The sequence below is a fragment of the Camelina sativa genome, chromosome 11 (genome assembly GCF_000633955.1).
Source record: "Camelina sativa cultivar DH55 chromosome 11, Cs, whole genome shotgun sequence".
Taxonomy (NCBI): Eukaryota; Viridiplantae; Streptophyta; class Magnoliopsida; order Brassicales; family Brassicaceae; genus Camelina; species Camelina sativa.
Genome location: NC_025695.1, coordinates 45301225 through 45322009, shown reverse-complemented (window position 1 = coordinate 45322009; position 20785 = coordinate 45301225). Strand labels below are relative to the sequence as shown.

The window sequence follows — 20785 nt, the reverse complement described above, 5'->3', positions numbered from 1 at the left end:
TCGGATGCCTGACCCATCTATAAGGACCAAATTGCACAACAGCCGTTGGAACAACAACCTTTTCAGAATATCTAGCAAGATATAGCGTTGAATCGTAATGCATAAGCATTGTAACCACAATCAAAATCCATATCCCTACATTGGCCCAACCACCTGGTAAACGATGCAATTCAGGTCCTTCAAAAGCCGCAAGCCAATGTCCAACCATGACACCAACACCAAACAAAACCCGAGACCATAAAGGCGTGTTCACATCCCATTTGGGATCATGGGAGCGAGCATAGTAATCTCCATAGAGCCTTTTTCTCACAGTTACATTGAAGAAGAAGAAGTAATGATAAGCCAAGAAGAACACATAAGGCCAGCCTTCAAGATAACCATTGAAATAAGCAGGAGGCACAAGTGTAAGCCATGTGAAAACTGAACTCACAATACCAAGCTGCTCAAAGGCATTGGCTTCTCCAAGCCAGTGCTTACGGAAACAATAAATCCCGTAACCCGCAAGCCCCACAGCGATAAACCAAGGCCAGAACAGCCATGTCCAGCTGAAATACATCCAGAAGAAAGGGTCCAGAGCCAAAGTCACGATCTTTTTAGCAGCCAAAGTCACAACCGATAGAACAAGAGCTAACTTCGCCACATCTATGGGCTTCAATTTCTTCAAGTCCCGAACTTTCTCCACCAGTGAACCAAAAGAGAAGGTTTTAAATCGGCCAAGGAAAGGGTTATCGGAATCGGAAACAGTCGAGCTAGAAATCGAGCATCTGGGCGAAACCCATGAACCTTTTCTAACTGGGAACGAAGCACCTCTCCAGATAGATGGACTCTTAATGGCTTCAAAACTTGGAAGTAGCGGAGTGTTTCTGGAATCAGAACGAATCGAATTGCACTTAAGGTGTTTGTTCAAATGCCTGAACGAAAACTTTCGGGAATCTTCCAACGGCGTCGTAGCTCGAGGAACAACCTTCGAGCAGAGAAGCACAGCTTCCATGGCGGAATATAATTTTAAAGAAGAACAGAAAAAAACAGATACAAAGACAAAAGATTCAGGAAAAAACTCTCAGCTTCATATTTGCTTCGAACCTGAAAACTAGAAAACAGATAATCTCCGCACAGATAGAAAGTGAAGTAATTAATTTTCACTTCGCTGTTCGATAATTTAAAATGGGCTTATGGGCTAATAGAAACTAGCCCAGTATGAAAAAAATAGGTTAAGGTCTAGAAAAGCGTAACGGGCTTGGGGGCAAAAATGTAAAAAGTGAGGAAGGTTCTATAAATTTGGCTCAGTTAAAATGTGTTGACTGTAACGCCGCCGGCGGGGTCCTAACCGTTGAAAACCGACCGGTCGCTGCACATGGCGCCTTTATGAAGTGTGGGCTTAAGTTGTTGAAACTCCCAACTTTAAAAGACTCTTATTAATTTTCATTTGTCATTTTCCAGCGTAATTTAATTTAGTGCAAAGGTGCAAATCAATAAATAATGACAGATTTGTTGTCACGAACACTAGTAGCATACTGTACTTATATATCAAAATTAGAGTTATATATTATTATGATTTAACCCTTTTGTGCTATATAAAGTCGTCTCCAATATATATATATTAGGTACTAACCCGCGGGGAAACAGCCGGCTGAACATTTTTTATGAAATTTTTTAATAATTTATTTTATTATTATATTATTTATAAATATTTGTGATTAAAAATTCAGTTTATTTATATTAAATTTTTTGTATTTTACAAATGTTTATTAAATAAAATTGCTTAAACCTTTGTCAATTAAACGCAACTCTTGCTATAGTTGTGAAGTAAGTAAAAAAATATAACTAACATGTAAAAAGAGCAACTAAATATATCTAATAAAGCATCTGAAAAACCTTTTAAAAAACAATGATTTTTTTTGCTTTGGGTTCTCTTACTTGTCTGTAATAAGCACCTTCAAACATTAATATATTCAAATCTCAACTTAGTTTTATTTTCCTAAAGAATGGTGGCTAAAAGATAATATAACTTTTTTAAATAGATAAGATATTATATCTATATCTTTTTTAAAAAATTTTAAAATCTAAGAGAACTGTTATATATTTTATTACATTTGATTTTTAATAAAAAATTTAACCCCTGCTGGAAAAGTTTTTTTGATAAAATTTGTAATCATATAGATTTTATTCAATTAGATTTATAAAATATTAGCTGTTAATTTTTTTTAAAATACAAATTAGTTTTGATTCTAATAGATTTTTTTTTTTAATTTTCTACATTTTATTTTATTTTATGTGTCCCCAATTTTCGTTTTTAATTAATTAATTAATCTTAATTAAATTTTTCTAATAGCAATTGAATGTAATTTTTACACATTTTAAGATTATTTTCATATTTGTGCCTACCAATTAATATAGTAGAATTTTTTCAGTTTAAGACCAAAAATATTTTAACAAAAATAAGACCAATTCGGGTCTTACATTAAATGTATATATTGAGGAGGTAATAGTAAGGAAAAAAAAAAATAGGTATTAATGTCACACGGTCAAGAATATCTCAGTCACAGAAGTCTTTCTTATTGTATATTCTAGTTCTAGATCAAATTGGGAAGGGTGACATGATCAAAGAGAAGGATATGTAATTATTGACGCGTGGACTTTATTGTAATGCCTAATGAAATATCTATATGCTTTTGAATTGCACATTTAATGGGAATCATAAAATTTCTTTTTTTGACAACGAAAAATATTATAAACTTGATGATTAAGCAAAGACTTACTCGTTGTCTAAATAATTAATTTAATACTCAATTATTTTAGTGACTTTATATATTCTCTCACACGTATTCAACTTTCTTATATATAAAGACTGCGTTTCTCTTCTTTTCTTCATCAAATATTTTTTCTCTTCTTCGTTTCTCTCACGTCTATTATTTTTCTCTCATCTTTTATTCGAGGTAATTGCTTCTTCTAACCTTACCTAACCAGAGTACTGTTCTACATGTATTTCTTTTTCTAAGTTTTCAAATTTTAAATGCTCATTCTTTAGTTTTCTTTGTTTACGATGTTTTTAGAACCAATCAGATTTGCAGTTTCTGAAGAAATGGAATTTGTGAACACCTCTCCACCAAGATATGAATGTCTCCTCTTTGGTAAGAAGTTTCGTTTGATTTTGTTTAAATTACATTCAAGAAAATGGAAGCAAATTACAAATTTTATTGATCTATATATATATATGTCTTTATGTGTCTTTCCAATAGATTTGGACGATACTCTTTACCCTTTCAGCTCTGGTTTATCAGACGCATGCACCAACAACATTATAGGTATGCTAATTAACTCTTCATATTTTTGATTAATTCTTTATATGTTTAACATATATCATATGGAGAAGAAGAAGAAGAAAAAATACCTTAAAATCACCAAATTACCCTTGTGCAGAATTTATGGTTGAAAAGCTTGGAATAGATGAAGAGGGAGTAGTTGAGCTAAATGATATCCTTTACAAGAAACATGGAACTACAATGGCTGGGCTTAAGGTAAAATTTACTTTGATCATATATGTTGGTCAATGGATAGATCATAGATGTAGTAGACACAATAAATAATTTGTGGTCTATATATAGGTTAAATCATATTTAATATACAAGACCATTTCTTCTGCAGGCTGTAGGTTATGAATTCGATAATGACGAGTACCACAGCTTTGTTCATGGGAGATTACCTTATGAAAACCTTAAACCGGACCCGGTTCTGAGAAATCTCCTCACTAGTCTACCTTTCCGAAAATTGGTATTGTTTTTCTTCATCTTGTCTGTTTCTTAGTTTTAACTTTTAGATGTTTACGTTGTATTCATAATATTCGGGTTTGATTGTTAAGATTTTCTCGAATGGAGATGATGGTCATGTGATGAGGGCTCTAAAAAGACTCGGCATTGAAGATTGTTTTGAAAGAATCATAAGTTTCGAGACCTTAAACCCTGTGATCAACGAGGCTGAGGTTTCTTGCGAGACAGGTCATCTTCCCGAGAATCCTGTTATCTGTAAACCAACCGAGATTGCTTTCGAGAAAGCATTCGAAATCGCTCAGCTTGATCCTCACAAAACCGTAAGTTTCATAAAACGAATAACTAAACATTTAGACTTCTCTTTCGGGGTTGATCGAGTAAGATTTTCCCTTAATCAATCCTTTTATATATCTCCTAATCAACATTATCATGTTTTTTTTGTTTGTGTGTAGTTGTTCTTCGACGACAGTGTCCGGAACATCCAAACCGGAAAAGCCGTTGGTCTCCATACAATCTTGGTAAGAACCGGTTGACATGTTAAACAATACCTAACTAACTAAAAAAAATAAAAAAAAGTTACTAAAGTTAAATTTATTTCAGGTTGGTAAATCAGAAAAAGTGGATGGAAGTGATTACGCCTTAGAAAGCATTCACAACATGAAAGAGGCATTTCCAGAGTTATGGTTGGAATCCAACATCAACGACAAAGAATCTGAAAGAATTGTTTACGCTACACAGATCTCGATTGAAACTACTATTCAAGCTTAAACTTTACATGTGCTCATCCCTGATCTTTCCGTATTTAATGAATGTTTCAATAAAATATATATCCATGCGTACCTTGTATTGTATACGTTGATATATTTTAACTTTGTTTATAATGTTGTGTAATGTACTAGTAGTAAAAGATCCAATTAAGTAATTTTCACTTGATACATGAGTTAAACTTATTAGCTAAATGCATTAGGTTTAGATGGGTTAAAAAAAAAGATGGAAAATTCTGCTCAAGTATACAATAGCTATATAAAAAAATTTGAAACAAATTAATTTATAGATAAATTAAACAAATAGGTTGTTCAAAAAAAAAAGATAAATTAAACAAATATCTAGTTTTCAAATATAAGAATTTTTCTTTGTAAACAAGAAATATAAAAAACAATTTTTCTTTATTAGCTTTAGAAAACTCTCTCAAAAACTAAAGTTCTCAATCTCACAAACTCTCTTAAGGTATGTCACATATCAACATCCTTATTTATATTAAAACCAAACCTATTCCTAATAGTAAGACCTTTGTATTAGATAACTCCTAATCAAAGCCTTGTCCTTATCCTTTTAGACTAATCATAACTTGATTAGGAATAGAAATACTTCTAACTTATTTAACATTTTCCCTCTTAAGTTTGAACTCCTTCTCTGCCATATCTCTCATGCCAGTGAGCTCTCTCATTTTCTTGAATTTGTTCATACCAAGTGCTTTAGTTAAGATGTCTGTTTTCTGCTCACTCCCATGAATATGAACTACTTCTACTTGTTCATTCTCCACACACTCCCTTATAAAGTGATACCTTGTGTGAATGTGTTTGCTCCGCCCATGAAATATTGGATTCTTAGTGAGAGCAATAGCCGACCGGTTGTCTATCCGAATGATTGCCTTTTTGCATGGTACACCAGTGACTTCTCCAAGCAGATCCTGTAACCAAATTGCATGTCTTGCTGCCTCCGTTCCTGCCATAAACTCAGCTTCGCAAGATGATAACGCAACGGTGTCCTGTTTCTGAGAACACCACGTAATTGGACTTTCCCCTAAGTAGAAGATATGACATGTGGTGCTCTTACCGTCATCAGGGTCAACATTGAAGCTGCTATCGCTATAACCTATTAGTCTTGGTACTTTAGTTGTTGATCGTTCGAATGTTAAGCCAAGATTGATCGTTCCCTTCAAATACCTTAAACACTTCTTCATAGCAACTCCATGTGAAACCTTAGGATCTTGCATATAACGACTCAAGACTCCTACATAGTATGACAAGTCAGGTCGTGTATGCAAAAGATACCTCAGACACCCAACAATTTTCCTGTAACTTGTAGCATCAATTGAATCTTCCTTCAAAGACTTACACAGCTTTAAACCAGTCTCCATTGGAGTGTGAACCGGGTTGCAGTCTTTTATCCCAGCTTCCTCGAGAATCTTCAATGCATATCGTCGTTGATTCAAAGTAATTCCTCCTTCATGTTGACACACTTCCATCCCTAGATAATAGGTTAGCTTCCCCAAGTCACTCATTTCAAATTTTGATGCCATCTCTTCTTTAAACCGATCGATAACAGCTCTGTTTGTACCTGTGACAAATAAATCGTCCACGTACACAACTACCACAAGTCGATTCCCATCAACACTCTTCCGATAAACCGACGGCTTCTTTGAACACTTCTTAAATTGTAGTTCACAGAGAATCTGATTTAACTTGTTGTTCCACGTCCTTGGAGCTTGCCTTAAACCGTACAAAGCTTTGTTAAGTCTATAGACTTTGTTCTCCATTCCTTTTACTTCGAAACCTTCTGGCTGATCAACATAAACGGTTTCCTGTAACTCACCGTGTAACAACGCCGTTTTTACATCAAGATGATGTACTTCCCAGCCATTTGAAGCCGCAAGATTAATGAGCAGTCGTATGGTCTCGAGTCGAGCAACAGGAGCGAATACTTCCTCAAAATCTACCCCGTGCTTCTGTATGTACCCTTTAGCAACCAGTCGTGCCTTGTGTTTGTTAATGCTTCCATCAGAGTTTCTTTTGAGTTTAAAAACCCACTTCAAGCCAATTGGTTTCACCCCAGCAGGTAGATCAACAAGGTCCCATGTGTGGTTCTTTTTAATCGAGCAAATCTCATCTGTGCAAGCTATAACCCATTCCGTTGATCTGCTTGCCTCTGAAAAATCTCTTGGCTCTTCGTCTAAGGTTAAAAGCAATAACTCTCCCTCTTCCTCTGCAATAAGCATGCACTGTTCACTAGTAATCAAGATGTAATCATCAAGGTATTTTGGTCTTGCAACTTGTCTAGAAGACCTTCTCAAGACTACTTGACCTTCTGCATTCTCTGCATTTTCTGTTTTAGGTTCCACATGATCAGATGAGTCTTCGATGACTTCAGTACTCGAGTCAATAACTTGCTCTGTTTGCTCTGTTTCTCCTTCATCGAGAATTCTGTGAGTACCAAATTCTCCAAACGCAATATTGAAACTTCCACTACTCTCTGATTCTGTAAAGTCTTCACCCCAATTCCATCCTTTGGCTTCATCAAATACTACATCCCTACTAACTACTATCTTCCGGGTTTGTGGATCATATAACCGATAAGCCTTGGATCCTGGTTCAGTTCCCAAATGAACTAACATACGAGACCGATCATCAAGCTTCCTTAGGTGTGGCTTGTCCACTTTAGCATATCCTAAACAACCAAACACTCGTATATGCTCAACATTTGGTTTTTTACCTCGAAAAACTTCATACGGTGTCTTATCCTCAAGGGCTCGCGTGACTATTCGGTTCAAGAGATAAGTAGAATGCCTTATAGCTTCTCCCCATAAGTGGTTTGGCAACCGCATATGTTTCAAGATACTTCTAGTCATCTCCAACAAGGTTCGGTTACATCGCTCAACCACTCCGTTCTGCTGTAGAGTGTAAGGAGCAGTGAGATGCCTCTTGATTCCCGCATTATCACAGAAGAAATTAAATTCTTGAGAAACAAACTCTCCTCCTCTGTCTGTTCTGAATGTTTGTATGCGTTCTCTTGACTCCTGTTCTGCTAATTGTTTGAACCTTTTGAATTTTTCAAAAGCATCTCCCTTTTCTCTTAGTAAAGTTGTCCACATATACCTTGAATGATCATCAACTAACACAAATATGTATTTGTTACCGCCAATGGTGCTTGGAGTTATCAGACCACAGAGATCCCCATGTACCAGTTCCAACATCTTGCTTGCTCGATATGTCGTAGCTTGTGGGAACATTCTCCTAGTTTGCTTACCAAGTAAACATGACATGCAAATCTCCTTCTCGAAATTTACCTCTGCAATTCCTATAACAAGCTTCTTATCACTCATAGACTTCAATGTGTCAGCATTTACGTGTCCCATCCTTGCGTGCCATCGGCTTGATTTATTCACACTGGACAGATTCACTCTCTCTGCATCTCTCATTCTCATATGCACCTTGTAAAGCCGATTCATCAACCTTTCTGCTTTAGCTAGAAGTTTTCCCCGGTGATCACGCATTGTTAAGATTCCTCCTCTTAGCCTTATATCACAGCCTGATTCAGTGGCTTGCCCCAAACTAATGATATTACTCTTCAAGCCCGGTATGTAATAGACATCAGTCATGATTCTCGATTCTCCATTAAGATCATTAAAGGCAATAGAACCTTTCTCTTTAATGTCTTTCCGTGAGTCGTCACCAAAACGCACCTTGCCAGTAATGGACTCATCAATATGATTGAAGTACCTCTGATCTCCAGTCATGTGGTTGCTAGCTCCGTTATCAAGGTACCAGATATCTTCTTCTCTGGTATTTGTCTCATACTTGCTTGGAATACATCGTTCTTCATTTAAATACACAACCTCATGCATCATGAGCTCATCAGCGTTTTGTGTATCACTACCTTCTTCTTCTTGTGCTTCTTGTAGCTTGAGTAGACGATCGGGACAGCCTGAGGCAAAGTGTCCAGTCTTATCACAGCGAAAACATGTTATTTTAGACAAATCACGTCCACCTCTGAAGCGTCCACGACCTCTTCCTCTGTAAGAAAATCTTCCTCCTCGTCCTCTTTTTCTGAAATCACTATTAAACTCACGAGGATTGTAGTTTGTTTGTCTATCCATGTTCGCATACATCAGCTTGGTCTGTTCATCCTGTGATTCTTCATCCTCCTGAATCCTCTCTTCAAAGGCTTTTAGGCGTCCAACTATATCTTCAAAGCTTGTAGCGTTAAGATCTAACACTTGCTCCAGTGAGGCAACCATGTGAATAAACTTAGATCGTGGAAGACACTTTAAGAATTTCTTCACCAGCTTTGGTGTTTCGAGGCTTTCTCCAAGTGCAGCAATTTTGGATGTGATTTCTGATAACTTTCCCACAAAGTCATCAATTTTCTCCGAATCCTTCATTCTCAAACGATCAAACTCGGCCATAAGTGTCTGCATCCGAGCTTCTTTAACCCTCTCTGCTCCCACATGTCTTGCCTTTATTGCCTCCCATACCTTCTTAGCTGTATCAAGTTCGCCGACTTGTAGGGTGAGTGATTCTGGTATGGATTGAAACAACAAAGCAATGGCCATATTGTTCTTCTCATCGTCAAGAACTTCTGTTGCAGATTCAGGTTCGATAACTTCCCACACCTTATGAACCTTAAGTGCAATCTTCATCTTAATGGCCCATACGGTGTAGTTTGTTATGTTTATCATAGGACACGAGATAGAAGGAGCTCCTCCTCCTCCTTCTTTTGGTTTGACGGTAGAGACGGTAAGATCTCCCATTTTCTTATAGTTTTCAAATATAAGAACTCTGCTTTGTAAACAAGAAATATAAAGAACAACTTTTCTTTATTAGCTTTAGAAAACTCTCTCAAAAACTAAAGCTCTCAATCTCACAAACTCTCTTAAGGTATGTCACATCTCAACATCCTTATTTATATTAAAACCAAACATATTCCTAATAGTAAGACCTTTGTATTAGATAACTCATAATCAAAGCCTTGTCCTTATCCTTTTATACTAATCGTAACTTGATTAGGAATAGAAATACTTTTACCTTATCCAACAAAATAAAGGCAGACGAAGCATTTTGAAAAAGTTTTGGTGTCGGCTCGTATATTATGCAAATCATTTGATTAGCAAAAACTAAAGAATTTGTCCAAAAAAAAAAAGAAAAGCTAAATTAATGTCACGTGAAAACAGTGGTCGACGTCGATGTCGTCGCGAGTAATTGCTTTCCCTCCCTGATTTGACGATAACATGTGCATATATGGATAACAATATTGTTGCATCGAGACTGACAGATCTTGATGATTGAGATGATATCTCCAAAAATGGTCGGGGAAATCAAATAGTTGAGGAATAACTCAATACAAAAACAACAACATGATTTACTACGAAATATTCCTACAGAAAATTTATAAATTATTTGTCCAAAAAAAAAAAAAAAAATTAAAGATCAAGTAAAATCAGAGGCGGCAACAGAAAAAAAAAAAAACAAAAAAAAAACAAAAATTCTTTCACCATATTTACAAGATGGACTTTTGTATAAATAAACTCGCTTCATTTGCATTGATTGCGAAAAATGTAGAATGTGGGTCATGTGGGTTAATTATATATATATATATATATATATATAAGTAATTAAACCAACAATCGTGAGTGTACTTATTTTGACAAGAAAAGATCAATCTCAAGATGTCCCACTCTATAAAATAATTTTGAGTAATATGGAAAACGTGACATATGGTCAAGCAAACGAATAATGTTGGTTAACTATTTCCCCATATTATGAGAACGACTTATTTTTTTCTTCTTTAAATTAAACTATGTACTATTAATAAGTACTATTGGATTGCAACAACTAAAAGTCGAACGCTATTATTGACTTTGGTTTTCACGTAGCTTATAACGCGCATTAGCTTGTTTCTTATATAAACACATACATACCTGTGTTATCAAAATCGCTTCATCAAATATTTTATCTTCATCAGTTCATCACCATTTCTCTAAAATCTTGTAATTTCTCTCTTTTAATACCCTCATCTAGCATTAATGTCTCCTCTATCTTTTCATTTTTGTTGGTTGCAAACAGAATTGCATTTTCAAATGATCTTTCTTAATTTGATTTTCATTACTTCTGTTTTTGAATCTGCTAGTTTGGAAGAGAAATATGGAATTCGTGACCAACTCCACACCAAGATATGAATGTCTTGTCTTTGGTAAGAAGAAGTGATGTCTAATTTGTTAGATCAAATTTAAGAAAATGCAAGCAATTAAATTTCTTTTATTGATCTATCTCTATTGTTTGTTTTTTCCAATAGATTTGGATGATACTCTATATCCTCTAAGCTCCGGTTTTGTCAGAAGCATGCGCCAACAACATCATAGGTACTAGCTAGTCTTTTTCATTTTTTAATTTAACATGTTTATTAGGGAAACACTTGGAAATTTACGAACCGTCCTTTGGCAGAATTCATGGTTCAAAAGCTTGGAGTAGAAGAAGACAGAGTTGTTGAACTAAACCAACTTCTCTATAGAACATATGGAACTTCAATGGCTGGCCTTACGGTATATTTTTGTTAATCAAAGCAAGAAAATGACTAATAATTTATTACTAGGAACATATATTGGATGACCACATAATCACATACGTATTAGTTGACGACTCCAAACTTCACCTGAATTGTTTCATTGGCTTACTTACTGTAAAACCAAAACTTTAATTATTTGATTATTTATTTAGGCTATATGTTATGAATTCGACAATGACGAGTACCACAGCTATGTTCATGGGAGACTACCCTATGAAAACCTTAAACCGGACCCGGTTCTGAGAAATCTACTTCTTAGTCTACCTTTTCGAAAATTGGTATTGTTTTATCTTTTCTCTTCTTTTTTCCTATTTCTTTTCTAATAGCTTAAATTTCAGTTTAATAAGATTTTGGTTTATTTATTTAAGGTGTTCTCAAATGGAGATGATGTTCATGTGATGAAGGCTCTAAAAAGACTCGGCATTGAAGACTGTTTTGAGAGAATCATAAGTTTCGCGAGACCTTAAACCCTAAGACCAATATTGCTGAGAATTCTTGTGTCACAGGTCATCTTCCCGAGAATCCGGTTATCTGTAAACCAGCCGAGAATGCTTTCGAGAAAGCCTTCGAGATTGCACAGCTCAATCCTCACAAGGCCGTAAGATTTGATGATGACTTAAAAAACTAACATAATAACTAGACATTGTTTTATTTTTTTTTTATTTTAGTTTTTCCTTAATCAGTATTTGATCTCATACTCAATATCAATCGGTGTTTCCTCTACAGTTATTATTCGACGACAGTATCCGGAACATCCAAACCATAAAAGTCATGGATAAGATCCGGTTAACATGTTGAACTCTTAGAAGAAATAAACCTCATCAAACATGTACATTTCCAAGATTTATACACTGAATATCATTTTAAAATTTATGACAGGTCGGTAAATCAGAAAAAGTGGATGGAAGTGATTACGCGTTAGAAAACATTCACAACATGAAAGAAGCATTACCAGAGTTATGGTCGGAATCCAACAGCAGCAACAACTACAAGGATTCTGAAAGAATCAGTTACCTCGCACAGATCTCTATTGCAACTTCTGTTGAAGCTTGATCATGTACATGTTTACTTAAATTTGTGAAGATGTTTACATACATATATAGTTACCACATAGATACTAAGAGTAAGATACATCGTATATCGTTGCTGCAACGGTGTATAAAAAGAGTAATGATCTATATATACTATATGTAAAAGTGTTGTGTTTTGATATATCGACAATAGTGATTACAAAGTCGTATTTATACAGATAGTAGAGAAAGGTTCTAGGCTAAGATACTTATGGAATAACCGAATAAGTTACATAGAAGGAAGGTAGATATTGAGGCATTGACGAGATGATACGATCATGATACAATCGTATCCTTGACATACGGTCATGATACTAATCATATCCTTAACATCCCCCCTCAAGATGGAGGGGCTTTTGTCATTCCAATTTTGTGTCGTAGGTGAAGAAACCGTTGACGGTCTAACGGTTTGGTGAGTGCATCCGCAAGCTGGTATGTTGTGTGAACATGAGCTACCCGAAGGAGACCATTCTGCACTTGACCTCTGATAAAATGATAGTCGATGGCGATGTGTTTCATTCTTGAATGGAACATTGGATTGGCACACAAAAATGTGGCACCAACATTGTCACAGTATATCACTGGAGGAGCTGTTTGTCGAATCCCAAGTTCAGTTAAGAGGTTGCATATCCATCGTATCTCACTTGTAGTGTTGGCTATGATCGGTATTCAGCCTCCGTCGAAGAGCGAGCTACACCGTTTTGCTTCTTCGCAGACCAAGATATAGGATTGCTGCCTAAGTAGACAATGTATGCATTGGTAGACACATAATCATGGGAATCACCTGCCCAATCTGCATATGAAAAAGCATGAAAAGTTAACGGTGTTTTTGCGGAGAGGAAGAGACCATGTGTTGGTGTACTAGCCAAGTAGCGTAGAATTCTCTTAGCAGCTTGCCAATGTGAATCGGTTGGGCGATGTATGAACTGAGAGAGGCGGTTGACCGCATATGCAATATCAAGCCGCATGAAGGCTAGGTACTGGAGGCTGCCAACAAGTTTCCTAAACGGTGAAGGGTCCGAGAGAGTGTTACCAGTCGTGAGGGTAAGTTTTGGTGAAGATGCCATCGGTGTGAGAACGGCATTAGCATCAGTCATGTTGTATTGATGGAGAAGATCAATGATATATTTCCGCTGTGAGAGGTGAAGCCCTTGGGGGGTGCGGTGTGCTTCAATTCCAAGAAAATAGTTGCGATCTTCAGGATCCTTGACAGAGAACCTGTTGGCAAGCAAGTTAAGAATCTGTTGGATACTGGTCCTATTACTCCCAGTGATTAGTATATCATCAACATAAACAAGGAGGTAAAGGGTGGAGCAGGTCGGGGTTGAGGTTTCGAAGTGGGAAAGGGTGGAGTCGGGTTTGGTGGAGTTGGGTTTGGTAATATTGGATTTAGGCTTGGTGGAGTTGGGTTTAATAATATTGGATTTGGGTTTGGTTGGGCCTGTTCTGGTGGGCCTGTGGGTTTGGGACGACGGGTGTATTGTTTGAGAGGAGGAGTCGGATCGGTTTGAGTGGTCGTAGTATTTCGGGGAAGAGGTTGAGGTTCAGCATCATCGGTTGTAACTTTATCACGGTCTTGGGTGTTGTCCTTTTCCATGACCACTGGCTGGTGAAGATCGGAGCTCGGAAGTCCCGGCAGCGGCGGCATTACGAGTGGTGACGGAGGTGGCGTTACGAGTGGTGACGGTGGTGGAGAAATAGTCGGTTGTGGAGAGGCGAGAGGGGGTGGAGAAGGTAAGACGATGGCAGGTGGATGTGGAGGAGACGAGGGAGACGATTGTAGGTTTGTGGATTTAGACGGAGTGGAATTGAGGAAGGGGAAAATGTTCTCATCAAATTTGACTTGGCGCGAGACGTAGATCCGACCGGAACTTTGCTAGAGACATAGGTACGCACTTTGTGAGAGAGAATAGCCTAAGAATATGCAGGGAGTGGAGCGATTTCCGAGTTTGTGGTTGGTGTACAGTCGCAGCCAAGGGAAGCATAAGCAACCAAAGACTCTGAGTTTGGAGTAGTTCGGTTCTGTTCCAAAAAACCTCTGATGAGGATTTTCCATGTTCAACACCGGCGTAGGGAGACGATTGATGAGATAGACTGCGACGGCGAAGGCATAGGTCCAATACTTGTTTGGCATTCCGGCATGTGTTAGGAGAGATAGGCCGGTCTCGACGATGTGCCGATGCTTCCGTTCAGAGATCCCATTGTGTTCGGAGTGTGTGGCGGTGAGGTTAGATGAGCGATCCCGACAGTGGATAGAAATGAGCGGAGAGCAATGAACTCTCCACCGTTGTCAGAGTATAAGGCGTCGATCCGTGTGTTGAAGCGGTTTCTACGAGTGACTTGAACGTGATGAACGTTTCTCGAACCTGGGATTTGGTCTTGAGAGGGTATATCCAAGTGTATCGTGTATAGTGGTCAACAAGGATGAGATAATACTTGAAGTTATCAACAGAGATAATTGGGGAAGTCCAGACATCAGAGAAAATAATTTCAAGAGGGTAAGTAGAGGTAAGAGAGGTTTGAGAAAAGGGAAGCTTATGGTTTTTATTGATAGCACAATCAGTACACAACATGGTCTGTGAATCTGATTGGGAATGAGGAAGCAAAAAACGGGAAACAATAGTTTTGAGAATGGAATGGGAAGGATGACCTAGACGAGAGTGCCAGTCTTTTAGAGATGGTTTGGAAGAGGTCGATGCAAAGAAAGATTTGATTGTGGATAGGGAAACCGGCCACTCGTAAAGTTCGCCTCTAGTTCTGCCTTGGAGTAATGGGACCCCCGAAATCAGATCCGTCACCTGAAAGTGAGCAGGGAAAAATGCAACAGAGACATTGTTAGAGTTACAAAGACGATATACGGAAATGAGGTTTTTGTGTATGTGAGGCAAGCATAAAACATTTGTGAGAGATAAAGGCTTAAAGTTTGAGGGTAGGGACAGGGAACCAGTGTGAGATATTGGGAGATCTGAACCATCACCAATGAGTACGACATCGTCTCCTTGATATGGTTGGTGCAGCGCCAAATTTCCAAGGTCGCTGGTCATGTGATGGGTAGTTCCGCTATCGAGAACCCATGGGTTTGACTGTTGTGAGTGACCAACAACAAGATTGGCGCGAGGTTGCCACAGACGGAATGGAGATGGTAGGAGACCTCGTGGAGAGCCATAGGAGGGTTGATGAAAAAGAGAGCACCTTTTGGCGCTATGACCAAACACGCCACAAATTTGACACTTGCCTTGGTAGCCTTTTGTCATTCGATTTTCTGGACGAGATTGTTGATGTTGTTGCTTGTTATTGTTGTTGTTCCAGGGTTGATGTTGGTTTTGTTTCCCTGAATTGAATTTGGGATGATAGGTGGTGACGTGAGCGGAGATTGGTCCGGTGGAAGAGGTAGTCAGGGAGAGAGACTGGATCTTAGCTTCTTTGCTGATGAGTTTTTCATGAACCTCGACGATGGACGGAGGAGTTTCACGACCTTCCACCTGATCAACCACAGATTTGTAGTCTTCTGGGAGTCCACCGAGGATGAGATCAAGCTGTTCTTCATGAGCAAGAGGTTTGCCAAGAAGCGCAAGTTGGTTAAATCTCGTGGTAAGGGACTGCATATACTCATCAATGGACTTCTCACCTTTGGAGGCATGTTTAAGTTGCAGACGGAGCTGTTGGATGTGACCCCAGCTGGGATTTGCATAGGTGGAGGAGATATGTTTCCACATCTCAGCAGAGGATTTGGTTTTTGAAACCAAAGATTGAATAGCAGGGGAGAGAGTGCCAAAAAGCCCACTGTAGATCAGCTTGTCTTAGCGTCTCCACATAGCATAGGCTGGATTTGGAGTTGGTGGATCGGTGGAGTTGATTGTTTGATCTGGTGGGAGGGAGGAGCCATCAATGTATCCAGCAAGATTTTAGCCATCGAGGAGAGAGTGAACTTGGAGACTCCATGTGATGTAGTTGGTAGAGGTGAGTTTGGTGATGTTCATCATATTGATGTTGAGGAGACCTTGAGTGAGATCAACAACTTCAGCAGCGGCCATGATAGAGAGACAGGAGAAGGGAATGAGACGTAGATTTGGGAATAGAGAGAGAAGATAAGAAACGGATCTGAATAAAAGAGAGGAGAGAAAGTAGAGGCTGCTGAGAGAAAGAAAAATCTAAAAGTATCGGCTATACTCTGATACCATGTAAAAGTGTTGTGTTTTGATATATCGACAATAGTGATTACAGAATCGTATTTATACAGATAGTAGATAGTAGAGAAAGGTTCTAGGTTAAGCTACTTATGGAATAAGTTACATAGAAAGAAGGTAGATATTGAGGCATTGACGAGATGATACGATCATGATACAATCGTATCCTTGACATACGGTCATGATACTAATCATATCCTTAATACTATATACATATGTGGAACATATTGGACATCTTTCGTTTCGATATTTATAGCACGATCGGGTGTGGTCCATGCATAAAACTTGGTCACTGCTGTTACAAATGAGGAGGACAAAAAAAACAAAACTTTTGATATAACATATATATGTGTTATCTCAAGTTGTGTGTCCGGTTCATGCGGACCAGAGTGGTACATCAGCTAAAAAAATAATCCAAACCGAATTTAAGGTAGGTCAATAAATTAAAGCGCACGATACATTTTTGAAGAAAAAAAAGCGTGTTTGGTCGGTTCTCATACAATACGCGTGTCATCGTATTATTCGTTTAGCTTTATGAAGGAGAAAAGCAAACAACCACGTGGAGAAATCGTAGATGACGACGCGTGAGTGAGTGAGAGAGAAAAAATGAGTTTGTCCCTAGATTTAATGAGAACCAATCGATGTGTCCATTAGAGACTGTGTGAAAGAGAAGAGAAGCCATTGAAACGTTTTCGTTTATTATACATTCCCATTCTCTCTCTCTCTTTGAAGTTTCTCATTGATTAGAAGAAAAAGGTTCCCACTTTCTTCATTTTGATTTGATCTTTTGTTCTTCGTTTTCAGATTCCTTCTCTGCATGTTCGTGTGTATGATTCGATCTGTATCATTTCTTTAGTCACGGTTCCTACTAATTCAACGTGTTGTTTGTGAATGAGTTGATATGTTAATTAAGCATTACTATGAAATGTATAATCTTTTGTGATCTGTATGTCAAAGTTTTGAACTTTCTGTGAAACGTGTGTGTTGGAGACGTTTGGATCCAGTTGGTTGTGGTTTTTGTTTCAGGTGTGATTTGGAATTATCTTAATGGCGTACGAGGAAGACTTTAAGCAAACTTCTGAAGCCAAATATGATTGTCTTTTGTTTGGTAAGAGAAAAAGACGCTTTTTTTTTTTAGAATTTGGATTTGAATATTAGTTTAGTTTATTGAAATTTGGTGGTTGAGATTTGGGTTTAAAGTTTTAACCTTTTCTTCTGATTAGTAATAATTATTTTCGTTTTTTGACTGTAATCAAACAGATATAGATGATACTCTTTACCCTCTCAGTTCTGGTTTGGCTATGCAAGTGAAAACGAACATTCAAGGTAAAGAGTCTGTTCGATTTCTCTTATTAGTTGTTCTTCTCTGCAAGATTGCTTGCTCTTGTTATAGCTTAACGTTTGATTGTTGTTGTTGACATGTTGTTGTTGTTTAGAGTATATGACTCAGAAACTTGGTATTGAAGAAGCTAAAGTCCAAGAACTGTGCCTCTCGCTTTATAAAATCTATGGAACTACTATGGCTGGTCTCAAGGTATCTTCCTTCACCACACTGTGTAACAATCTTCCATATCATTCAATCTTGTTATTGAATACTCGTTTCTGATGTTGATTCTTTCAGGCCGTGGGTTATGACTTTGACTACGATGATTTTCACAGGTATTAAACTTAAAACTGTCTTTCATATTTTCTTTACATGTCTTTGAAAGGTGTTTGGAACTTGAGCTATCTCCTTTGTTTTACAGTTTTGTTCATGGGAGATTGCCATACGCAACACTGAAGCCTGACCCAATTTTGAGGAATATTATTCTTAGCTTGCCTATCCGCAAAGTTGTATGTGTTTAACTCCTTGATGCTAAGCTCTTAAATGTGGTTTCTGAGTAGTTTCTTATCTGATCTTCCATTGTTATTATTCTTTCCATAGGTCTTCACGAATGCAGACAAGGCTCATGCAGCCAAGATCATTGCCAGGCTAGGCCTGGAGGGCTGCTTCGAAAAAGTCATATCTTTCGAGACTCTGAACCCCATCACCAAGACTGAATCTCCTCATGATACCAAAACTAGAGAAATCTTCGACATAATCAGTTACATGGCAAATCCTGACCCCAAAGTCGAACTCCCAAAGACACCAGTTGTATGCAAACCATCTGAAGGAGCATTCGAACAGGTTTTCAAGATGGCCAACATCAATCCTAAGAAGACAGTAAGAACTTAGCAAAATATTAACTGCTTTTGTTTTTCTACCTAAACCAATTCATAACTGAAGCTTAATAATAAGTTGCAAATATCTTGTTTTTTTTTTTCAGTTGTTCTTTGATGACAGCATCCGTAACATACAAACCGGGAAACGCGTGGGTCTCCACACAGTATGGGTAAGTAAAAGAAGCAGATACAAACAAGTTTAAAACAAAACTTGTCAATCTTAAAACTCACTCACTTTTTTGTATTATTAGGTTGGGACCTCACACAGAGAGGAAGGAGTAGATATGGCATTGGAGCATATTCACAACATTCGTGAAGCTCTTCCTGAACTATGGGAAGCTGGTGAGGAAAAAGGCGAGGAGCTTAGAACCAGGCAAAAAGTCGCCATTGAAACCATTGCTTAAACTAGCATTCAATTGCATGCACTTCACAGCCAATAGTAAAAACAAAATAGCGTAAAAACAATACTGAACTATTCACTCCTTTAAGAGTAAAAATAAGTGTAATTCAAATCTTTGATTGAGATTACATTGTGAGACTGCGGAAATGGGAGTAGTAATGTAAACAAACTTACTTTATTGAACAATTGCAACATCTGGTTTAATCTCTATTACAAAGCCAAGTAGTATATGACTATCATCATAAAACCTTTTTATCATTCAATTGCTTCTCTTCTGTTCCTTTGCACCGATACAGTAGAATCTGACTCATAATAGTTCCATTAGTGACGATTGCGATAAAGAAACTTATAAACATGCTAAGTGGAGCTTTCGCCTGATAGCTGGTGAAAACTCTCGCCAAAGCTCCACCGAAGTTCATGAAACAAGTCAAGAAACTAAGTTGTCCAGTGCTTTTGTTTCTAAAGTTCTTCCAAATCTGAGGGATTCTTGCAGAGAGAAAAATCAAATGCTTAGAAGCATAAAGAGCTTCGAATAGCAAAGGATCAATCTTACCAGCTAACACAGTTGGTGCTAAAGCAAAGTAAAGAAGCGCTCTGACCCAAGTAGCTACAGAGAGAGGTCGAGAGAAGTAATAGATACAGCCCACCAAGATCAAAGCTTGGATCAAAAGAAAAGCTAATTCACCAAAAGCTGAAAAGGGAAGCTTTTTGTAAAGACAATAAGCAAGTGAGATTGTGTAACCAACCACTTCGAGCTCAAATGCTACAACGCTTAAACCTTTTACACTCTTGCTGTCCACGATTTTCATTATCTACAAACCACACAGTCCAATTCAATTTACGGATATTAACATCAAATTTGGGAATTAGGCTTGAAAAAAATCCAATCTTTGATTGATTGATTGAGTTAACTAACCTGAGGAAGCTTGACGGTCATTGAACCAGCGACGACGAAGTAACCGAGCAGCTTAGAGATGAGAGGAAGAAGACAATCTTTCGTCGGAAACTCACCGCTCCGGAGAGAACCTATCGCGCAGCTCAGATCAATCCCAAGATAATCCATCGTTGGTTCTCTCCTGAAGAGTTGGGCTTCGTTGACTTTGTGTCTTTGTTTGTTCAGCTGTCGACTGTTTGATTGGTCATTATCTCATATGCCTTCAGTTCAGACAAGATCGAATCAAATATATATATATTCCCAAAAAGACTAAACCAATGTAATCTTGGTTTGGTAATTAAAATATTTCAATTTGGTACGGTTTGAATCGGTTAGGTTTTTATCAGTTAGACCTAAAAATCTGTTTTTTTTTTTGTGGGGCGGAGCTTCAAATCGGAAATCTAAACCTAAAAAAACGAAAACACTCGAGCTATTTCCTCTTCTCCGGTACCGGGAATCTCGTGTTGGTGACTTTAAGAAAGCTACAATGGCGAAGAGAGAGATTAGTAGCACTCTGAAAAATCTAAAGGTACTGTCTTTTAATTTTTTCTTCTTTCTTTGTAGTTAGTAATAGCTGTAGATATGTAACATGACCGCGCTTTATCTCTATCTCCACGAGCTTGAAATTGAAGGAATTTACTGGATGATTTAGAAAGGGTTTGGTGTTTATTTCGTATATTCGAGCTTAAAATTTGAACTTTTTGCTCTATTCTGCTGGGATTTTGTTTTTTAGGGTCTGTGTTGGCTTGCATCTATAATTTTAAGCTCGTATATACGAAATAAACACCAAACCCATTGGTTTGGGACTAAAGTTGCAATTTTTTCACTGAAGAAATTGCATTAATTATGTAGCTCTTAGTTGATATTCGAGTTGGGTAATCTGT

The 20785-nt window shown here is 37.6% G+C and overlaps 4 protein-coding genes and 2 pseudogenes across 4 annotated transcripts in view; 4 read left to right on the top strand and 2 right to left on the bottom strand.

The window, feature by feature from the left end:
• Window positions 1-1136, bottom strand: part of LOC104726535 — a 9329-nt gene extending 8193 nt beyond the window's left edge. Inside the window, exon 1 of the mRNA XM_010445407.2 lies at window positions 9-1136. Coding sequence (XP_010443709.1) covers window positions 9-991 — 983 coding nt within the window. The 5' untranslated portion in view covers window positions 992-1136. The remainder of the gene's footprint in view (window positions 1-8) is intronic.
• LOC104726534 (suppressor of disruption of TFIIS) lies at window positions 2901-4702 on the top strand. The gene is made up of 8 exons (XM_010445405.1): window positions 2901-2936; window positions 3054-3131; window positions 3240-3305; window positions 3421-3518; window positions 3646-3771; window positions 3860-4087; window positions 4220-4285; window positions 4368-4702. The coding sequence occupies exons 2-8, from the start codon at window positions 3083-3085 to the stop codon at window positions 4533-4535; spliced, it is 801 nt and encodes a 266-aa protein (XP_010443707.1). The 5' UTR covers window positions 2901-2936; window positions 3054-3082; the 3' UTR covers window positions 4536-4702.
• LOC104726531 lies at window positions 10480-12559 on the top strand (annotated as a pseudogene).
• LOC104726532 (uncharacterized protein C24B11.05-like) lies at window positions 17011-19161 on the top strand. Its single transcript, XM_010445403.2, has 9 exons — window positions 17011-17121; window positions 17392-17473; window positions 17626-17691; window positions 17802-17899; window positions 17987-18024; window positions 18111-18198; window positions 18290-18568; window positions 18672-18737; window positions 18819-19161. Exons 2-9 carry the CDS (start codon window positions 17413-17415, stop codon window positions 18969-18971), a joined length of 849 nt encoding a protein of 282 aa, XP_010443705.1. The 5' UTR covers window positions 17011-17121; window positions 17392-17412; the 3' UTR covers window positions 18972-19161.
• On the bottom strand, window positions 19065-20177 carry LOC104726533 (mannose-P-dolichol utilization defect 1 protein homolog 1-like). The gene is made up of 2 exons (XM_010445404.1): window positions 19884-20177; window positions 19065-19779 (listed from the first exon to the last, which is right to left on the bottom strand). Exons 1-2 carry the CDS (start codon window positions 20028-20030, stop codon window positions 19207-19209), a joined length of 720 nt encoding a protein of 239 aa, XP_010443706.1. The 5' UTR covers window positions 20031-20177; the 3' UTR covers window positions 19065-19206.
• Window positions 20266-20785, top strand: part of LOC104726529 — a 2668-nt pseudogene continuing 2148 nt past the window's right edge.